The sequence below is a fragment of the Schistocerca gregaria genome, chromosome 4 (assembly GCF_023897955.1).
Source record: "Schistocerca gregaria isolate iqSchGreg1 chromosome 4, iqSchGreg1.2, whole genome shotgun sequence".
Taxonomy (NCBI): Eukaryota; Metazoa; Arthropoda; class Insecta; order Orthoptera; family Acrididae; genus Schistocerca; species Schistocerca gregaria.
The window spans coordinates 571,777,864-571,801,102 of record NC_064923.1 but is presented as its reverse complement, the minus strand read 5'-3'; the positions used below and the strand labels follow the sequence as shown (position 1 = coordinate 571,801,102).

The 23,239-nt window shown below is 39.7% G+C and overlaps 1 protein-coding gene across 13 annotated transcripts in view; it reads right to left on the bottom strand.

Annotated features, from left to right (window-relative positions):
- Positions 1 to 23,239, bottom strand: part of LOC126365822 (uncharacterized) — a 182,930-nt gene that overhangs the window by 19,683 nt on the left and 140,008 nt on the right. For all 13 annotated transcript variants that reach the window (XM_050008432.1, XM_050008439.1, XM_050008433.1 and 10 more), the window contains 4 exons: positions 22,802 to 22,916; positions 18,486 to 18,777; positions 15,006 to 15,104; positions 9,351 to 9,533 (listed from right to left, as the gene is read on the bottom strand). In XM_050008432.1, coding sequence (XP_049864389.1) covers positions 9,351 to 9,533; positions 15,006 to 15,104; positions 18,486 to 18,777; positions 22,802 to 22,916 — 689 coding nt within the window. The remainder of the gene's footprint in view (positions 1 to 9,350; positions 9,534 to 15,005; positions 15,105 to 18,485; positions 18,778 to 22,801; positions 22,917 to 23,239) is intronic.

Here is a 23,239-nt window from a genome sequence, read left to right as displayed (position 1 = left end):
TTTCACTCTGTAGTGGAGTGTGCGCTGATATGAAACTTCCTGGCAGATTAAAACTGTGTCCCAGACCAAGACTCAAACTCAGGACCTTTGCCTTTCGCAGGCAAGTGCTCTACCATCTGAGCTACCCAAGCATGACTCACACCCCATCCTCACAGCTTTACTTCTGCCAGTATCTTGTCTCCTACTTTCCAAACTTCACAGAAGCTCTCCTGTGAACCTTGCAGAACTCCAGGTTCGCAGGAGAGCTTCTGTGAAGTTTGGAAAGTAGAAGACAAGGTACTGGCGGAAGTAAAGCTGTGAGGACGGGGCATGAGTCATGCCTGGGTGCTCTGATGGTACAGCACTTGTTGCGAAATGCAAAGGTCCTGAGTTCGAGTCTCAGTCCGGCACACATTTTTAATCTGCCAGGAAGTTTCACTTTAATCCTATTTACAACCACAGCTGATGAACTGTACTGAGGTACATTAACTTGACATACTAACAAGGGGAGACCACAATGTTTGGATCACAGATTTGCTTCAGACTTTGCATACTTTTAATAGTTCATTAGGACAACATAATGTGAAACCAATAAGACATATTGCTTAGGAGATTTCAAGCAAATGGCAAGAGAAGTTTTGTGTGTCAATCATGTACCAGTGCACTGCGACACTAAGCATGAGCTGGCGGCGGGAATGTGATTAGTGTTAAAGCTTCAGAATTGGTGGATAGCTGGACTGAGTTCTGCTCTTCTTCTTCTACTACTTCTTCTTCTTCTTCTTCTTCTTCACTAGTCATATTATTTGTTCATATTGAATTTGAAAGATAATATTATGAAAAGAGATGTGCATTTGCATGCACTTTTATTTAATTTCCAATGTTGTTTTGCTGTTAATAATTTTTATTATTCCAACAAATATATAAGCAAGTTAAAGCTTTATCAAGCACTTTCACTTTCAAGCTTGTCCATATTTGACTGACAACAAACAAAAAAATTCTCTCCTGAAGATGTTATTAAAATGCATTCAATTGTAAATTGCCAATTTTTGGTATTGGTATTTACAAAAATGTTGTGTTAGGAATATTTTGCTCCAAATTGTCAAAAGGAAGAGAAATTTTTCAAAATTTTGATGAGCTTTGTTTCGCCTTACAAATTTAGGAGATTCCTTGTGCATGCGGGAAATTGCATTCATTCAATGGAGTATAAGGTATTTTAATTTATGTTTTCTGTGTCTATATGAAAAACATCATCCTGCAACTTGTAATGTCAAATGAACACCTCTTGAAATGTGCCTGTAACAATTAATCATATCTTACCTTCACATTCTGGCATTTTGTACCTCATTGTATTATTGATTGAAATTATTTACACCTTTATTTATTGATGTTTGACTTGGTCTTTCCAAGCCTGTCCCCTGTCCTTGAAACTTGTGCCTATAGATCAAAGCATCCAGGTGCCAAGCAGTTCTCAGTACCTTACTCAATTGCAGGTATACAAGGTTTCGGATATCATGAAAGGCACACATTTTCAGGAAAACTTTATGCATTTGGTTGTTTATTTACTGTAATTATAAATGTAGTATTTGTTGTCATAATAAAATTAGCAAAAAATCAAATAACATTCGAAATTCAATAAAAGTCCATGCAAATACACGTGTATTTTCATCATATTACCTTTCCAATGTAATATGTACAAAATAATGTAACTAGAGTTGGCGGGGGGAAAAAATTTAAAAAAATTATACGAGTGAGACTTAATCCAGTGATCCAGTGCACTTGAATGCTAACCACGACTGCTCCACATGACTGCTGCCATCTCGTGCACTGCATCGCAATGTACTGATACATCAATCATGCATAAAGTTTATCTTGATATTTTATCAAATTCATATAATTGGTACACCTTACTACTTGCACATTATGTTGTCCTAGTGTAGTATTAAAAGTGTATCGAGTTTGAACTAAATCCAAGAGCTGAATGTTGTTACCTCCCCTTGTGAGTTCTCATCTCTGAATACCATAGGGTCTGATCAGAAGTACTGATCACTGTATGTTACAAGGTTCTTTGCTTAGTACAGATGTAGATGTAGATAACATTAATCAAAAAGCGTATCATTTCCTTCAATAGCATGATCCACAAAACTTGCATCGTTCAGCTACCACAGAACTTAATTTTCATTTATATTTTAATGCTAGTCAATGAGATACTGGAAAGTTAGAAAGTTCTAGAAGGGAGGGGGACACAAATAATTGAAGAAGTACAGGCAGTAGACAATCACTTGTCAGAGGATGAAAAGGTTGCTAAGTTTCCAGACAACAAAATTTATCACCCAGAAAGAGAAGAGAATTTAAAATGAAACCTCTTGTGTTGAGTCGGGACCTCTTCCTAGATTGCTACCATATTTGCTGATTATTATTATCTGGGAAAGTACAGAACAGCAGCATACTGCCGCACACAGTCCAATGTCATTTATTGGCAGTTATGCTTTGCGGTCATTGCACCACTACAAACACAGCCATTTGAGTTGTGGTATTAATGTTATCCTGCACATGGGATGTTAATTCCCTAGTCTGGTAGCTGTTGGTCTCCAACCAGTGGTGCAGGATAACTCAGAATGTTGCAGGAAGTTTTCGGATGACAGGTGCTGGTATGAAGGGCTTATGATGTGCTCAGTACACAAAATATTGATCTTACCTTATTGTTGTCAGGCATGGTCAATGGGAAATTTGACAACCCTCAATTTACAGTTGTGTCCAATATCAGGCTATTGTCACATCCGAACGTGCCACAAATCTGCAGCATATCAGTGCCTTTTACAGTGATCACTCAACATCAGACGCTGTTCGAATACCTTAATATACCCAAGTGGGCTTGGTAGAAACACTAAATATGAGCAACACTAATGCACTCTGGTGGCCATTCCAACCTACAGCAGAGAACTGCAAGTAATCATTTACATACCTGCTGATGATATGTACATGTATGAAGTTACATTGGCACCCAAGCATGTGTTCTGTGTGCTTCACTTTTTAGTCTGGCAGTGCATATATACCTGAAGAGATTACTGTCTGAAAGCCTGGCAACATTTTCATCTTGTTTATGCACCTGTCGACAGCTCACTACCTCCAACTATTTATTCCTTTCATTAACTATCACTTGTCAACAACATTTCTGTTACAAAGGATGTGAATGGTTTTATTTGCTAATATATTTGTGTTGAACTTCAAAATGAAATCAGTTTTTGGCTATTCAGCCCACTTTTATTGTGACACGTTACCCTTTATCTATCAAAATCCTTGGAAACACTACATATTGGTTATTAGTCTCTGCCGTAACTTATTTATTTGACAGGTTTAACTGTTGAAATATAACAGAAATATTTACAAAGAACTGAAAAACACAAACTACAGTTCATAAATCTGCATCCAGGATTTTAGTAACCACAGAGTCATGTGTTTGTTGTAACTTGCATCTAAGCATCGAGAGTATTGACAATTGTTGGAAGTGACTATTGTTCTAAGTCTGTGAAGGTTTATGGTTTGTGTTTTGGGATAATTCAGAAGAAGAAATGCCTCATACCCAATTAATGAGTATAAATTTCCTTTTTGTATCTGTGGAGAGTTAATTATGCAAAAATAGTTGGAATAACCTTAAGTAAGAAAACCAATGCAATAGTGCAATCTACCATCTGCTAAACCAGACCGCAGTTATAAGTTTCAAAGGACATGAAATGGCAGCAATAGTTGAGAAGGGAGTGAGACAGCTTTGTAACTTGACTCCAGTGTTATTCAATCTATGTACTGAGCAAGCTGTGAAGGAATCTGAAGACAAATCTGGAAAGGGAATTTAAGTTCAGGCACGTGAAACAAAAACGTTCAGGTTTGTTGATTATGTCGTATTTCTGTCACAGAGCAGAAGGTTTGGAAGAGCAATTGAACAGAATGGGTAGTGTTTGGAAAAGTGGTTATAATATGAACATCAACAAAAGTGAAACAAAGGGAATGGAATGTAGTCAAATTAGCTCCAGTAATGCTGACAGAATTAGACTAGAGGAAGTATGTGTATGGAATGTAGCCTTTTGCAGATGTGAAATATGGACAATAATAAGTTGAAATGAATAGGGAATAGAGGATTTTGAAATATGGAACTACAGAAGAACGCTGAAGAACAGATAAATAGATCAAATACATAATGAGAAGGTACTGAATGAAACTGGAGAGAAAAGAAATTTATGGAAAAACTTGACCAAAAGAAGGGATAAACTGACAGGGCATATCCTGAGGGATCAAGGAATCGATACCTTGCTACAGGAAGGAAGTGTGGAGGGAGCGAAAATTGTAGAGGAGACCAACGCTTGACTACAGTCAAAAGGTTGCAATGCATGTAGGTTGCAGTAGTTTATGCAGATATGGAAGAGGCTAGCAGTAAGCAAGCCTTCATTGCAGGCGTTTTCAATCATGGCCACCTGTATTATAGATTTGCAGTGTTTGGAAGAGTGGGAAAGTATGCTGAGTCATTGCGTGAATGATAATCAGATCTGATCATAGTGAGTCTAGTAGAGCAACTTTCCTTCTGCTCATTGCATTGTATTACAAGAGCTTAAATTAAATTTCACAGTCATTTACACAAAGAAACACTGCTTTTGAAAGAGGCCGTCTCTATAATGGGCTTCCACAAATTGTTGGAACTTCTGCATGAAAAACTCTAATCCAAGCAAGGCAACCTTATGTTGGTACAACCTGATGTTAAATGTAAACACTCCTCCTCAAGATGCTCCGCAACATGACAATAATTTCTGCCCTCTTTCTCACCCAGGATGTCCCTGGACTGAATGACCAAGTCAGCAACAAGCTGTACATATTTTGCCTATTGTTCTCTGTTTACGAAGACTCTAAACTTTAGTGTTTTAACCAATATTGTGCTAAAGTTTTATTTACTGTAATTTTATAGTGAATATCAATAATAAGTCTCACATTAGGACACAAATATCTTTTTATGCGGTTTCACAAAAGAGCAGGGCTAATTGCTGTTAGAAAGAAACAAAAACAATTAAGTATTTAAGATTTTTTCAAACGGACAAAATTCAAATTTTTTATTTTCGTATTTTGAGCGATATAAAGAGAATGACGGTAAGAGTAATTTATTCACTTTCGCTTGTTATGTTGTTTATGCTTTTCTCTATTTTACACTTTCCCGCATTTTACACTTTTTTGGGTCAGTTAGCTGAAAAGTGTAAAAGGAGGTTTTACTGTCAGAAAGCAGTGCTGCTCCACAACCAAAACAAATTTCCTTCTGTTCCCGTTGCTCGCACAGTTAATCTGAAGAAAATATGAGAACATTAAACTGCTACTACAATTATCCAGTTAGAGGATTACTAAAAGGGTGTACGTGGAGATTTCAAGATAACTTCAATACTTCTTGGCATGCTGCTCGAGTACACGAAGCACTGCTGTTTCTATGTGAATGGGGTAACAGAGACAGGAAAAATCACTATTATGGAAAAAACAACCCACTCAGAATGACCTACTGCATGGACAGAAGAACACGGTGAAAGCCCCTTTCGTTGTCCCGAAAAGGCATGGTTGTGAGGATTCATATATTTTTTTAAAGATGTTTCCAAGGAACGGTGAAGCAAAAATAAAGGAAATATGTAAGACCATAAATTGTTTGTTGATTGATGCTGAAAGGACGGCAAGTCTGTTTTTCACAAGTGTTTGCATGAAATTTTTAGGCAACCAGAAAACTATCATAACACTATATAAGAACTATTGAGATAATATCGCCTAATGGGTTGCATCATGTCACTTAAACTACATTTACTGAATGATCATTTGAGCTTCTTTCTGGATAGCCTAAGTTCTGTTACTGATGAATATAGAGAATGATTCCGTCAGGACATTTCTCAAATGGAAAAGTGTTACCAGAGCAAATGCAGTACCACAAGACAATTCAGCTAGGTGACTTCTTTGACAACTGGCCTGTGGTTATCAAAGGCATCACCCAACTGTGTTACTGTAAGTTGTTTGAACATTTTATACACTGGGAGAAACTTAAGTTTCACACAGACCCGCAATGTTGTCAGGAAGGAAATATTTTTAGGTATGATTCTTCACTCTTATGTTATTCACTTCTTTCATTCCTTTATGTACTGACAAATTCTTTTGCTGTTTGGATTTTGTAGCCTCGTTATTTGAGGGGTATTATTTTGCCAGATACGTATAGGAGTAATACATAGGCTTCGATACACATTTGCAGAAACTATTATTGCATGAAAACTAAGGCCTGAACATAAAGTCTGAAATTCCGGGGCAAATCATTTTCCACAAACTGTGGACAGGGTTCTTGTACCCACATTCCCTTTTTTCTCTTTTCTTTTGTTACCAAGAATGTAAGAAAAGATAGATTGCTACTTACCATAAAGAAGACACACTAAGTTGCTGACAGGCACAATTAAAAGACATTTACACAAAGTTTTCAGCCACAGCCTTCATCAGCAAAAGAGAAACACACACACACACACCGACACACACACACACACACACACACACACACACACACACACACACACACGACTCTGCCAACTATGGCAGCTCAGGCCTGAATGTCTTTTTACAGAGAGAGACACACGCCATTTGCACACACAAGCAAGCACACCTCATGACACCCAAATTTGGCAGCAGAGGCCTGAAGACAACTGTCACATGGAATAGTAGTGTATTGGTGGGAGGACAGAGGCAAGTTGTCTGGTGGAGTGTGCAAGGTCTAGAATGCTAACAGGTGTACTGTCAGGAGGTCGTGAGGCAGGGAGATGGAGAAAAAAGAAGCATAAAGGAAAGGAGTGTGGAAAGATGGGTGGGTGCATTGACAGAAAGCACTAAACGAAGAGGCTGGGAGACATGAGAATGGGGAGGAGATGACAGGACACAGCTGTAAAACCATTGGGTGGAGTGTGTGGGTGCAGTATATTACCACAGGTTGAGGCCGGGACAATTACAGAAGCAGAGAATGCATTGTAAGGATAAATTCCATCTGTGCATTCAGAAAACCTGGTGGTGGAGGGAAGGATACAGATGGCGTGGGTAGTGAAGCAGTCATTGAAATCGAGCATATTATGATCAGCTGCAAGTTGATCCACAGGGTGCCTGCTGGACAGCTGGTTGGTGGTTATACCAACATACAAACCTGTGTAATTGTTGCAGCAGAGCTGGTAAATGACATGGCTGCTTTCACAGGTGGCTCGGCCCCTAATGGGGTACGATAAACCTGTGACAGGACTGGAATAGGAAGCGCTGGGTGGGTGGATTGGGCAGATCTTGCAGCTGTATCTTCCACATGGATATGATCCTTGTGGCAAAGGTCTGGGATAGGAAGTGGCAAGGGGATTGAAGTGTAGAAGAGGTGGGAGAGATCTCAGGTAGGATGTCCCTCACTGGGGTGATGATATGTAATCAAAGACCTGGTTCAGTTGTTCCAGTCTGGGGCAGTACCGGGTGACAAAGGGGGCACTCCTTTGTGGCCAGCTCTTGAGAGGAGGGGGGGGGGGGGGGAGGAGGAGGAGGATTGGGGGTGTGAGGGAAAATGACGTGGGAGATATGTTTGTGGACTAGGTCTGGAGGCTAGTGCCTTGGTGAGATCCTCAGCATACTCAGCAAGGGAGTTCTTGTCACTGCAGATATGTTATGTCTGGACGTCCAGGCTGTAAGGCAGGGATTTTTTGGTGTGAAATGCTGCTGGTACTGCCGATGGTCGGAGGGTTTAATGTGGATGGAGGCATCAGAGTGGTGGAGGTCAATGTCTAGGAATGTGGCATGCTGGCTTCAGGGTGATCAGTTGAAGTGGATCAGAGAGGTTGTAAAGGAATGAGGTATGGTGTCTTGGGCCTGAGTCCAGGTCATGAAGATAGCATCTGAGCCTGAACCAGACTAAGTGTTTGGCATTTTTGGAGGTAAGAAAGGTTTGCTCTAGATGATCCATAAACAGATTGGCACAGGAGGGTGCTGCACAAGTGCCCATGCCTGTGCCATCGATTTGTTTGTATACCTTCCCTTCAAAGGAGTAAAAGTTGTTGGTTAGGATAAAGTTAGTATGGTGTATGAGGAATGAAGTAGTAGCAGGTTTGGAGTCTGAAGGACATTGAGAAAGGAAGTGTTCAATAGCAGTAAGACCATGGGCATGAGGGATGTTGAAGGTGGTGTCAACAGTGACGAGTAGGGATCCAGAAGATACAGGGGTGGGTATCGAGGAGAATCAGTGAAGGAAGTAATGTGAATCTTTGATGTTGAAGACTACTTTATGGGTAATTGGTTGTAATTGTTGGTCAACAACAGCTGAAATTCTTTCAGTGGGGGGCACAATAACCAGCTACACTCGGGGGGGGGGGGGGGGGGGGGGTTGCAGGATTGTTGGGTTTGTGGATTTCGGGGAGCACGTAGAAGGTGGGTGTGGACAGGGTCATAGGGGTGAGGAGGGAAATGGATTCAAGGATGAGATTTTGCAAAGGACCTAAGGCATTAAGCAGGGACTGGAGGTTGTATTGTGCGCCTGGGATGGGATCACTTTGGCAGAGTTTATAGGTAGAGGAAACAGATAATTGGCAGAAGCCTTTTGCCAAGTAGTCACTGTGATTCATAACAACAGTGTTGGAACCTTTGTCTGCAGGCAGGATGAGTAGGACAGGATTTGTTTTGAGGTTGTGTATCATTATTTTTTCTTCTGCTGAAAGGCTGTTATTCTAAGGAAGGGACCTGAGGAAGTAAGGAATTTCTGAAAGGTGATCATCAGGTAGTTATGTAATGGGGGGGGATCACTGTTGGGTGGTGGTATGAATTCAGAGAGGTGGGGTTCAATGTTGCAACTATGTTTTGGTTGGATGGATTGTCTCTGACAAGTCCATAATGGTTGAATTTGGGTGTATGGCTCAAGGTGAGGCCTTTGGGTAGCACTGAAACTTCCACGGGGCTGAGGGTTTTGGTGGAAAGGTTAACAACAGTGTAATGGGAAAGTTTCAGCTTCTTGAGTCAAGATATTCAACCACTTGACAGAAAGATAACAAATAAAAACTTGTGTAAATTCTTTTTTTCTGTTATATTAACACCTGGATTATCTGCTCATCTACTCTGGACAATAGTATTGTTTGCTCTACTGCTTTCCTACTTCTTGCAATGTGAAGATACGTCCGATTCTGAGAGCTAGGGCTTGGAAATCTCAGTATTAATCTGAAATGAATTTTTGAAATAATAGACAACCTAAATCATTATAGCTGGAGTGACCAAACTCTAGTTTATTACAACCTAAGTACACAAAATGTAACCATAACCATGACATTGAACTTCTAAGTTAAAACAAAAAGAGTTGAGGTATAATGTATTACCAGTGAAACAAAGAGATTTGCTCGGCAAATTTCACACTCGTAATCCCCATCTTCTTCTCTTGCAGGTCGATACTTCTTCTTTTCAGGTAATGGCAGCCTCTCTGATGTCTTAAGACCAAGATTAAAAAGCTGCTTTCGCTGATCCAGTTCTCTCTCCCTGACTTTCAGTATCATTGGCAGCACCTGAACAACAGAATTTTCATTAAGCCACAGAAATCATTAACTCTAAACGAATGGAATACAGAATTTTGACCATGTGATGGAGAAACAGTTGTGGGTAATATACATAAATAAATGTAGAGTACAGCGACGGAGACCAGCATGGTGCACTCATATGCAATCAGTTTATGAGACATCAGAGGAAGCCTTCCTGACTACCCCAGATCCTGAATCTCAACTGGTTCAGGTCCAATGATGATATTTTCATAATATGAACTTATGGTCAGAACACTACACTCATTCCTCAACAGTCTCCACCCCAACATTTTCTCTCCTGTACATTTCATCTGGCCGTCATGAGCACAATAGGCCACTGTTCTAGGTTCATAGAAACTTCTGTTCATATGAAGCCCACCAACCATCAGCAGTACCTCTACAATAACTGTCACGCCTTCCACATTAAAAATGTTCCTTCCGTACAGTTTGGTAACTCCTTGGCAGTCCACCAGCAGAGATGAGCAACATGTTGCCCAGTATGCTGAAAATCTTACTAATTCTTTCACAGATGGGCATTACCTTCCAAATTTAGCCCACAAAGACTTTTCTCATGAGACATCCACAAATTCCACTTATTCTCAAACCATCCTCATGAAGCAGATGTAGAGGAGCATTCCCTTCATTACTCAGTGACTCCCTTAACTGGAATAACTGCAATATGTATTCCACTGGAATTTCCACCCCACTCAAAGCAGTATTCATCTGCTCACCCAATCTACAAAATATCCTGTTTCGTTCTTACTCCTTGCATATCCCCAATCCCATGTCACATGGGTCAACATTTGAGGAAGACCCTGGTGAAAGACCTGAGCTATGGACTCACGCAACATACAGCTCCGTCGCAGGCAGTGTCACCTGTGAAAGTAGTCCAACCACATATCGACTCTGCAGAAAATTTTGAACAGCCTTTTATGTGGGCATGGCCATATCCAAATGAACTGAAAACTATCTCCACCCAAATGAAAAGAAACTGAAAAACTGTAGTCACAGTAAAGATGACCACCCAGTGATAGAACATGCTGATGAGCATGACATGCTCAACTTCAATGGCTATTTCACAAACTATGCCATCTTGATTCTTCACAATATTAGCTTCTATGTATTGTTTGGATGGGAATTGGCTTTACAAGTTACCCTTTGATCTCCTTGCCTCAATCTCCGTTAAACACCATCCAACCTACTTCTAGTCCTGTCACCAAGCCCACTACTTCACTCTATTAATCAACTCTCACACTACTCTCTTGACACACACTATTCCTCTGTTTTATCTCCCTATGCCCATCCCAAACCACACACCCATCCCAAACCACTCATCCTGTTCACAATATATCACATTTGTAGCCTGTCCCCTTGCTTCCTCTTCCAGCTATCAGTCTCCATTCCCTCTACCACCCTCTCCATCTACCCACCTCTTTTCTCCTAGCACCCAATCCACCTGATAGAACCCCTTATCTAAGACGGGCTGCAGTTGTGCGACAATATGGTTAGCCAGCACAATGTAGCTGTGGCAAGCAATTACTTCTACTCCTGCAATTACCAATTATTTAAATTTAAAACATAGCTCAACACAAAGCATAGCAAATGAACTCACACTGCAGTACTAACTAAATATCTGAGTTAAGTAAGTAAATAACTTGAAAACATCAGTTTACTTTATACTGTGTTTATATTACGAGCAAATACTTTGCCAGCAGATAGCAGTACTTGTACCCTCATCACAGAGGCTAAGGGATAGCCCATGCAAGACAGATGGTGTGCTCCAAAAGTGTACATAAGCAGAACAGTGTGCAGTAATGTGTTGTTCATGGGCCAAAGGACTGTTCTCAGAGGAAGTGCACCATGAAATGCTTCCCATTTATGGTGACAATTGTTTATTACAGAAAGCTGTGTTTAGTGGGACCTAGGATAACAATGGGAGGCGAGCTTCAGAGACCACGAGGGTTTGGTCATCTTGTGCCAGTGGTAACAGAAATCACACTGCATTGTGTGGAACAGAGATCATTTAAAATGACCTGCACATGAAGGCTGATGGTGTAGTGAATACCATAGGCTGTTCACATGGAGCCACTTACATTATCATGTATGAGTAGTTGCAGTTTCATGAAGTGCACACTGGAACGCAATAAGTATGTCTTAGAAGCACATCATTTGGTACTCTGAGGAAGAAGACAACTTCATAGCATGAATTGCTACAGGGGATGAGTCTTGGTTTCATCACTTTTCAACTGGAAACCAAGTGACTGTCCATGGAATGAAAACATTCCGTCTCCCCGTCAACAGAAGTTCAACACCACTGTTGTTTGGGACATGCAAGAGGTCATAATGAAGAAATTCCAGCCTCATGGTGAGACTGTGAATGTTGTGTCATACAGCAACACTCTGTGGGAACTTCGACAAGCCATTCACCACAAACGACCTGGCTCCCTGACAAAGGGAGTGATTCTTCTGGATGACAATGCCCGCTGTCACATAGTAAGACAAACACAGGAGCTGATACATACATACATACATACAAACATTGAGAATGTTTGAAACATCCGCCATACAGTCCCAACTTTGCCCCCAGTGACTTTCATTTGCTTGGGTCCCTAAAATCTCTTTTGGATGGCTGACATTCTGTAACTGATGATACCATGGCCAAAGGGGTTTCATACTGGCTGCAACAACAAGCAAAATATTCTTTGTGCTGGCTATCAAGGACTTGTAAAGCAATGAGGTAGCTGTCTGAATGTACAGGTTCAAAGCGTAGAAAAATGAAGTAAACTTCAGGAAATTAGGCTGATTATTATTGCCGCTAAGTTTTTTGCAAATTATTTCTTGACTTACTGTCACAACAGTAAGGAGACAGATTTTGAATTCTGACTGTGAGAGCAATACAGATGTTTTGCAATGCCCAATTTTAAAATACTATAAAAATTAAGAAGTTTTAAGCTTTATATCTAACTGCAGAATGGAATAAGCCACTTATCCAAAATGAAACATAATGCACAAGTGGTGTCTCGCGCAAAGCAGCTGTCATATAGTTCGTATTACATGCTATTTCTGTTATGGCAAGTTTTAAATATAATGAATATTGACTGACTAATCACACACAAGTCAGTGCAAACATGGCTGCTAAGCTTTTGTGTGTTCATTGCAACAGCTCATGAATACTGTCCTAATCAATTTAGTCAAGTAAAAGTTTTCTTTAAACACATGGAAACAGAGAGATATACACAAACAAAAGTTGACAAACATGTTTCACATTCAAGGGTTTCCTCACTTAGGAAAAGAGAATACTGAGGTTAGATGGCATGGTACAAACCAAGGCATAAAGAAAAAAATGCCACCCCAGTCTCTGGATTGGCGGGGGGTCGGGGGGGGGGGGGGGGGGGGGGGGAGACAATAGGACAGCATGTGACGACCATTTGTTAGCAAAAGAAGTCATTTGAAAAGTTTATTTGTTATAGATGGCAGTGATACCACTTAACAAGATAAAGAAATGAAAAACTTGGAATAAAGGGATACATGAGGGAATGCTGATGATGGCAGAAGTATGAATGGAGCAGCAACAAATTAAATACATGGCTCTTCTTCTTCTGTTATTTCAAGCTTTTGCCCCTTTTTCATGATGGCTGTCCAGCTAACACTCATTTACACTTCAGTGTTTACTCTGTCATTCTTTTATTTCTTGACTTCTTGTGTGGTCTTTCTGGCACCTCAACTTGACAGAATTTTTAAAACTCATTTGCTGCTGGGATGTCATTCTGATCTACCTTTTGCCTTCTTCAAATGTATTCACTTTTAGTCTGGAGCCCTGGTGATATCCTACCCAGCTTACAAATCAAACCATTCTCAAAACTTTTCCCTCTGTTTAAGCATTTCAGTCTTGGACTCCATAGCTCTCCTACAGTAACAATTACAAACAAAAATATATAAGACTGTACTTCTGGGTGATTGACAAATTGTTGTTTCCATTTGTTGCTACCCAGCTATCATTTTCAGGAGCTGTGACTTTTGCCTGCCTGGACTCCACTGGACTGAAATTACTCTCGGTCTCATGCAGCTATTTATAGCAGGGACTGTGTCCTGAAACCCATTACACTCCATGATACTCTTTTGTTTCTCATATTTTGCCTTGATATTCTGTGAAATGGAAATTCTATCAACATTTTCCAACTCTGGTGGGTGCTATGGTCAGTGAGATTTTAAAAATTGAGTTCCAGGCCCCACGCATTGTTTGAATTGAACCCTCCACTCCTCTTTTATTAGGTTTTCTGGCATCTTTATTTTGACAGACTCCTCAATTTTGCTGTTCCACAAGTTTGCCGTTTGTACCATGATATTGGTCTTTCCATATTTCATTTCATCATTATACTTGAGGCATGACTCAGTGGCAGTTGATATGCTTTGTTGTTTTATCAGGTGTGTTTCTGATGTTCCTTGCATTTCACAGAACAACAGTGTGAGCTCTGACAAATGAGTATCAAAACTGAGAGTGAGCATCAGGAATTGAATTCAGCTATAAATTGTGGTGTGGGACAAACAACATTTCACAGTCTGGTTGGGGTCCAGGCAGTGAGTACACATAACAGCAAAACACACACCACCTGAAAAAAGATGGCTGGGTCAGTTGCCAAAATATTGTGCAGGAAATGGAAACAACTAGGCAGATCACCCAGAAGCACAGTATTAATCAGCCATGCCAAGAAAACTTGAGACATCAAAAAATATATACAACCAACAATGTAATTAAAAGGAAAAATTAATGTTCAAGGTCAGGTTCTCCAGCTACTCGATTACTTCATGACCTGCCTGATGCAGTTCTTCCAAGGTTTTCATGAAAGCATGCAAAAGAGTGTCCCGAATGATATGTGATACTGCCTGCATCGCCTTCCTGCAATCATACCTGGCAGAGTTTTGCAAAGCTCAGATGTGGAAAGAAGAGGCAGTTCTTCCTGCGCCACAAAAGATGTGGCCATATTTGCACTGGATGGCACAAAAGCAAGAATTTGGCAGTCAGTGTTTTGACTCACAAGATGCTGTACTGGAGTGAATATAACTACTCTGATTTCTAGGCAGCCTCAGAATTAAATTTGTAGGCTTAAAGTCTCAAGGTGGTTCTGTAGTCCAGTTGATGAGATTTCAGTTGAACTGTAGAACTTCAACTGCTTAGCACCGTGATGCACCAGAAAAAACTTGTTTGTCAGGTTTTGTGTATGTATCAGTCTATTGCAATCTGATAAGTATATTTATTTTTGCTGACTGACAATTAACTTAAAGCAGAAACAGATGATCTTGTAAATCTCAAAGAATTTTTAAAATTAAAGTGCCAGTACTTTCTGCTCTAACATCTTCGACATTCTTGAAATGTTTAAGACCTTTTGACTTGCATGAAACTACAATTACATTGTGCTGAGAACAAATTATTAAGTACGTGATGTATAATTAAATGCTCACCTGTTTTAAAACCTCCAAGTTGGACCGTGTGTCAGTTGCAATACTGAATAGCAATCTCTCCAAAGAAAACATGGAAGGCTCACAGCTTTCTTGAATATCCTGTATGAGAGACAGATTAATAACAATTTTTCCTTAACATTTACTCAGTTAGCGACAAAATATCATTAGCTACAGCATTGCAACATGTATATTACTGAGGTGTTGCTGAGTGAATTATTTAGAAAACTCTCTGATTACTCGGCCTTGGATAGATATTTATTTATCCCAATCACACAGTAAACAGCAAAAGGAATGAGCTCTGTCTGTAGTGTAAAAATAAATTTTACATGTTTTTCAAAGCATAAATGCAGTAAACAAATAATCTTTTAAAAAATCCTTATATAGTACAGCACACTATACACTGACGAGTCAAAACATTATAACCACCTGCTTAATAGCTTGTTTGTCCATTTCTGGAATGAAATACATCACTGATTATGTGTGTCTAAGATATGACAGTTTGTTGGTAGGTTTGTGGAGGTATGTGGCATTAGATGTCTACACACAGTTCATGTAACTGGCGTAAATAACAGATTGCTAATTTGTGTATGCAGTGATAGCACACAACAAGGATCAGATGAGTTCCATTGGATTTACAGCAAGTGAATTTGGTCACTGAGACATCAATGTCAGTTCACTACAATGCTCTTCAAACCACTGTTCTGGCCCTGTCAGCATGTCTTTGATTACCACCACAGTTCCCATGCAAGTGAAGGAGAATGTCTCCCATAGCATATTACTGCTCCCACCAGCTTGTATCACTGGCATGCTGGACGTTTCATGCTGCCGTTCACCTCAATTATGGGTTTTGTGGAGACAGCCGGTGACCTAATATACCAAAAATGTGTTTCACCCAAAGAGCCAACACATTTCCACTGATCAACAGTCAAATCCTGATGGTCCCATGGCTATCGTAATTGAAAGTGTCATTGGGTCAAGAAGTGAACACGTATGGGTGGTCTGCTGCAGAGCTTCATGTTCAACAATGTACAATGAACGGTGTGCTCCGAAACACTTGTGCATGCACCAGCATTGTGCTCTTTTAGCAGAGATTCCACAGATCACCATCTATCCTACTTTACAGAGTAGACAAGCTCCGAATGTGTTCTGTGAAGAGTCATGGACATTCAACCATTTAACGTCTATTTGTGGTTTCACTGTCCTCCTACCTTTTTCTTTAGGTGCTCATGACACCGGCATTTGAACATTTAATCAGCATCACCACTTTTGAGATATTCACTCACCTTCTCTGCTTATTAATCCGCCCTTTGTCAAAATAACTTATCTCAATGGATTTCCACATTTGCTGCCTATATCTTCGCTACGGTGATCTCCCATCCGTGTCTGCTCCACTTACATACTTTTGTTTCCACGCCACGTGCCCACAACGCCACCAAACAGCATCCAACATCACAATTGGCAGTGATCATATTGTTTAGGCTTGTTAGTGTACATCAACTCAGCAGCACTTAATATACTGCACCTGTGATTTAATGATCATGATTTAGAATGGAAGTCTCATTGGAAATTTCTGTCTAATAAGGTAAAAAGAGAGAGCCTTTGGAATGAGTAGTATCTGAGGAATAAAGATTATTCAACTCTCTTCCTTTCTTTTTTCAGATTGTTAGTTCAGTTCAAATGCACTGCAATCACCTACGCATACTGCCATGTGCCAATACATAGTTTTGACAGGTCAAGTTTCTGTATTAAAAGAACTGGAGATCTCACTTAAAGTTAAGAGTGGTACAGTGAACTGGGCTGGATCAAGTGAGTGTAGGAATTCCTCTTGGAAATTGATGACCCCATCAGAATTTCCAAAGGTATAGTAGGCCATATGTACACCGATGGAAAAAAAAATCACAACACCAAAAAATATTTAACGTAGAGTAATGAAATTTCAGGAATACCTTTATCTAGGTAACGTATTTAAGTGATTAACATTTACAAGATCACAGGTTAATGTAAGTGTGAGATAAACCAGTGCAAATGTGAAATGCTGGCACATATGTTGAATGCAAGCATACAATGCATTGTATTGTACACGTGCCAGTTGTCAGTTTGTCAGATGTAGTTCCATGCCTGCTGCACTTGGTCAGTCAATACAGAGACAGTTGATACTGTTTGTGGATGAAGCTGGAATTGTCATCCAAAGAAGTCTCATATGTGCCCGACAGGAGACAGATCGGGCGATTGAGCAGACCAAGGTGGTATGTCGACATTATGTATAGCATGTTAGGTTACAACAGTGGTGTGTGATTGAACTTGAACCTGTTGGAAAACACACACTCAAATGCTGTTCACGAATGGCGGCATAAAAGGTCAAATTACCAGCATGATGTACAAACTTGCAGTCAGGGTGCTGAGATAACCGTAAGTGCTCCTGTTGTCGTACGAAATTGCACCTCATACCATAACTCCAGGTGTAGGTCCAGTGTGTCTAGCATACAGACAGGTTGATTGCTGGCCCTCAACTGGCCTCCTCCTAACCAACATATGGCCACCACTGGCACCAAGGTTGAATCAGCTTTCATCAGAAAACACAAAAGTCCTCCATCCAGCCCTTCAATGAGATCTTGCTTGGCCATTAAAGTCGCAAACAGCAGTGGTTTGGGGCCAGTGGAGTGTATGCTACAGTGCATCTGGCTTGGAGCTGTCCTTGAAGTAACGGATTTGTAACAGCTTGTTCTGTCACTGTAGTGCTATCTGCTTCTCAAATTGCTGCTGCAGATGTAGTTCAATGTTCCAGAGCCATATACCAAACAAGGTGGTCTTCCCTCTCAGTAGTGCCACATGGCTGTCTGGAGCCCAATTTTCTTGCAACCGTACATTCTCGTGACCCCCACTGTATGTCATCATGTACAAAGACTACATTCCTGCCGAGTCTTTCTGCAGTACCACAAAAGGAACCTCCAGCTCCTTGTAGGCCTATTAAACAACCTCATTCAACTCACTGGTGGTTGATAATGGCTTCTTCGTTGTCTGAAAAGCATTCTTGACTAACATCAACTTAAAACGTTCATTCTCATTCTGTTACAGCATGTATTAAAAGAAAACCTGATTTGCATCCTCGTAATGGTGCCACTCTTATAGGAGACTGGTGCGATATTTGAATAGACATCAACCTTCAGGTGTAGAAACATGCCTACCAACCTTTTTTCCCCATCAGTGTGTATGAAGTTTGGTTTGAATTACCCATGTGTTCCAGATGCATGCTTACATGTCAGCCCTTCCTTCTCCTTCCACCATTCCCATCCCTGGAAGTGCTATAGGTGTCCTAGATCCATGAAATTCATCCCCTCCCCTAGATAGTATATCATGCATTCAATGTTTGTCACTTGTTTTCAATTATTTTTACATGTCACATCTCCACCTATTTATAAAACTTACTTTTACATTCCGTTCTCTCTCAAAAGTACTACCTAAAAAGGAAAACGTACTTACCTTAAAAACCTGCTCAGCAGTGTCAAGCCAATGTGGCTGAGCAAAATAGACACTCTCAGAAACCAGGTATCCTGTGCAAATGCTTGAAGTGAAGGCTCGTGGGAAGACAATGATGAACTGGCCTGGCTCTTGGACAGTATGGCAGAGAGACACACCGTGTTGCACGAGCATTGGGGGCGGCACCATGGCAGTGTCAGAAGGCAACCAGATGGTGCGATTGCGGCAATAACGTGGCACCAGTTTCCCGAGAGCGTTTCTGAATGCTGTACTGTAGGTGTCGGGTATGCCATACCTGCAAGAAAAGTTGAGCTTCAGTGTAAATTGTCTGAACAACAGAAATGGAAAAATTACCAACATATGTCCTTCAAAGTTACCTAATTGTAGTACAATATACAACCTGTAAACTGTCACCTGCAATGCAACACTTCCAGTTGTGGTGCACCGGCAATACACTTAACTACTGATCTACATCTTCATCTGTATGGAATGTGGCAGAGGGTAGATAGTCTACCAATATTAATTCAGGGTGTATATGCAAACAAGGAAAAAAAATCCTGGATTTTCCCCAGATTTCCCGGTTAAAAATACGCTTTTTCCATGTTAAGTGATAGTATATTTTCCTGCGGAACTGCAAAACTTATCAACCCTTTGAATGGTTATGGTTTTATTCAAGAGTGTAGAATTTCCTGGTACTTTAGAAAATGAAACTCAGGGAAAAAGACATGTTTTGGAAATATCTTTGATGTGCACTAACCTGTACACTGCATATTTTCATATTATGAAAGTATACATTGGAATTCCAACAAACACAGCATATTGCTTTCTGAATCATTGAAATTGTGATCGCAATGCGCTTTTGTAAGCCAGTCATAGCTCATGTCAAGTGATCTTGCCAGTCAATGACAGCGGATATTCAGAGCATAGGACACATGATGTAGTCAGCCAACAGCAACATCACTGTTGCATAACACGAACACACAAACAGGGAAAGTTAATAGTTTAAATTAATTGACATAATGTTGCAACACATATAATATTGGTCTCTATGGTTAATAAGCTGCAAGAGAAGCTAAGCTTCCACATATAATGTTGATTTTTTTTGCCCATGTTACACTTTAAGATATATCACACCAATATGGCAGTAAAATTTTTAATAATGACATGAATGTCTGATCTTCAGGGTTTGACATTCTTCTAAATGGCTCATCATCAAAGAGTTGATTTTTAAATGAGAATCAAATGCTCTGTGATTTAAGAAATTCATGGTACATTCTCGCACATAGTTCAACTTACGTAAAAGGATACTTACTTTGAAAGTAATACTTTTCAAACCACCATTCACAATATTTTCTCGCGACCTATTAGAAATAGGTTCATTTCAGCAGTTGCCCGAGAGCACAGGTAACCGGCAACATAGTGCTTGCGCAGCTACCATGACTTAGAAAGCCCGTATGTATGTACATGTAAAACATTAAAGATCATACAGTATCTCATAAAAGAAACAAGACATCAGAGAATACTCCAAGAGCACCGTAATTTCATGAACCATATTAAAATGTGAACATTTAAAGTGCATACTCAAAGTGCACCTTCGTATGTCCAGATTCCCAATGAAGTAGACTTCGACCTGATATTAAGCTTTTCAGTGTAGTTTTCAGGGTGTAAATTTTCTTGGAGCACAATTACTGTATTACATCATGTTTGGTTCTTTATTATCACATAATGCCGTATGTGCTAGAAGATGAAAATATGCACTTGAAATGCAGTGGACAGTTGAAACTAGCCAGTAGAATTAAACATTTCTTTCAAATACACTGACTGCCTCTGGGGAAAAGGTTACTAAAAGTCAAATTTCTTTAGCAAACACACAAAAATAACTTCATTGTTCTGCAAGGCGATTAATGCTTGACTGTCAGAAAGGCGAAAATAAAATAAAATCTGAAACTAATAACATGTTTTAGCCTTCCGTAATTATGTGAATGTATTTTAATTAAATTGATAGCTCCCGGCCACAGATATCAGTTTTGTTTTCATTTGATGTGAGAGTAAATGAAGGGGAAACAAGCAAAATCACTAAATGTAAACACAGGTCACATGGAGACTATCCACTATAACTCAGACTGCTCTGCATATCACCGAGATCTACCGATAGTTGCGAACTGGGTCAGTACTACAAGAAAATCGAATTTTCAAAAATATGTCCACATCGTAGCGCACATCTTTCTGAAAAGTCTGAAACATAAAACGTATTTGTTCGAGGAAATGTAAGACATGTTATTTGGTCTTAAGTGTGCCGAAGTTTAGTGCCACGCCTCTTCATACAGCATTGTTCTATCGCACATGGCTGTATTTTGCTCTGCAGAATTGAAACATGTATATTTTGTAACGGATGCCATCAGACTATATTCAGGACAGTGGGAATTGAAATGTCCTGTGGTGCCTCTCCTGCTCCCAGTTGACTGGTTTGACAACCTGCCCCTCTTTTAAAAAAATCTTGCAATTAATAGCAGATGGGATTATTTGGAATTGGGATAACAAGAACTCAGACAAGAGACAAGCAAGAAAGTAAAGAAAGTACGCATTTCTTCAATCCTTAGCTCCTAGCATTTTTTCCTCTCTAATCTTGCTACAGCTTTACATGATGTGCTTTCCTTTCTGCGAAAGAATCTATTACCTCATCAGAGTTCATCAAACGTTTTGCTACATAAAAATCGGAATGTCGTTATCTAAAACTGAAAAAGTTGTTAATACAAATAATACCCAAGACCGGTGCGGTTCCTCAATCTGATTACAACTATTTCATCACTGTCTGCTAGATAAAACAAAATAGGCCTTTCTAATACTGCAGCAATTTTTTAACACACACCAAATAAACAAGACTGTTTTGGCGCAAATGGTCAATTTTATAACACGACAGAATATAGTTCATGAAGTACCAATATCAAATGCCTATTAGGCCTACTACAAGAAAAAAGCTGTATGTTAGGAAATAGTTTCACATTTCATTCATACACACCAATTTCTCAAGCATGAGATCGAAAAGTAGTATTTTTATATAAATTTGGAGTCATTTTATTCTTCCATAATTTGTGTGATATCTTCGTATCTTCTCCTTCCTCGTTCTAACAAACAATCTTGTCATCACCAATTCTGTAGCTATTCCTGCTATTGTCAAACTTTGTTCGCCGATTAACTTCACTAACCCTGCCAGAATCAGCGGTTTAATTAACCCGCAATTATTCTCCGTTTATGTGTTGTGACATGTTCGTACAACACGTTTGCCGCATTACTTCCAGAGTTGAACTTAAGCAGTTGCTAGCTGGGGACTGTACAACTGGTCCTTACTAGAATGAGATTTTCTCTCTGCAGCGGAGTGGGCGCTGATATGGAACTTCCTGGCAGATTAAAACTGTGCCCCAGACCAAGACTCAAACTCAGGACCTTTGCCTTTCGTGGGCAAGTGCTCTACAATCTGAGCTACCCAAGCACGACTCACAACCCATCCTCACAGGTCCTGCACACAGTGGTCCTTACTAGTGTAGCAATCTGGCCAAAAATTTTCTGGCAAAATTTCATTTTCTTCGATACACCGAGAAGATAATACATAATTTTTCTCACCTGTTATACCTGTTAGTCATTTATTTCCATTCTGGTAGTCTGAATCTATAGATTTCGCTAGTAATTATAACAACACTGATCTTTCGCAAACCCAATGAACCACATAATTAGACAGCGATTGACATTCATCCATTCGCCTTTACTTCACTCTGCTTGTATGGCCCCGTGTTCGCCTGAACTGCTTGGCTATCTGAGCACACTTCCCATCCAAACCAAATTCCCAAACCCTCATACACTATTTCCTTAGTGATCCACTGTCCACAATCCTCATTGCTCGGCAGCATGTAGCACGATTCCTACAAGAGGTCGGACCTAGGTGCATTCGCTTAAGATATCATGTAATGCCATCAAGGCATTTATATTATAAATATATGTGTGGTCTCTCTTCTTTCTCCCATGTCCAAAAGATAATAGTCATACTAGTGATTAAAAAATAATAACAGCCATATTAATGATTAAAAAATATGGCAATTCACAGTTCTCATAACTAACTAAACATCATGACTGTTTAATATATCTATTTGTTTGTAAATAACATATTTCCTTCAGTAACCTAAAAGCTTGCCAAATTTTATGTTTATATGGTGAAGTACAAAGCTGTAAGCACACAATTTATTTAACTGAGAAACCACCCGAAGCAGTTTTCACTACAAACACACAATGATACACAACTTAATTTGTAAGAATTATTAATTTACCAAATCTTGCTTGCGCCTGTGTGAAGGTATTCAATCCAAGGGAGACCGTGAGGATCTCTGTACCAACAGCATGTTGTGAATAACATTCCCACATGGAGGGTTGGCACTGTCACGCCTGAAAAAAAAAAAAAAAAAAAAATTGAGCTTAGTATGGCTTACTGTGATCAGTATTTAAAGTGGTGTCCTAATTAACCTGAAACTTTAATTTTTATTTTTTATTGAACTTTGCCATTTGTCTTGGTATCACATTGAACTTCTGCCCGAAATATAGAATATCTTGTCTCAAATGTTCTACAAAAATAATATTTGAAAATAAAAATTAGCTGTTAGCTATTAGGTGCACATTTTTCAAACACTGAAGGGAAGCTCCAGTATACCTTACTGGATTACCACACTTGGGAGGAGAGAATGTTAAGTTACTCTCTAAAAGTAATATCA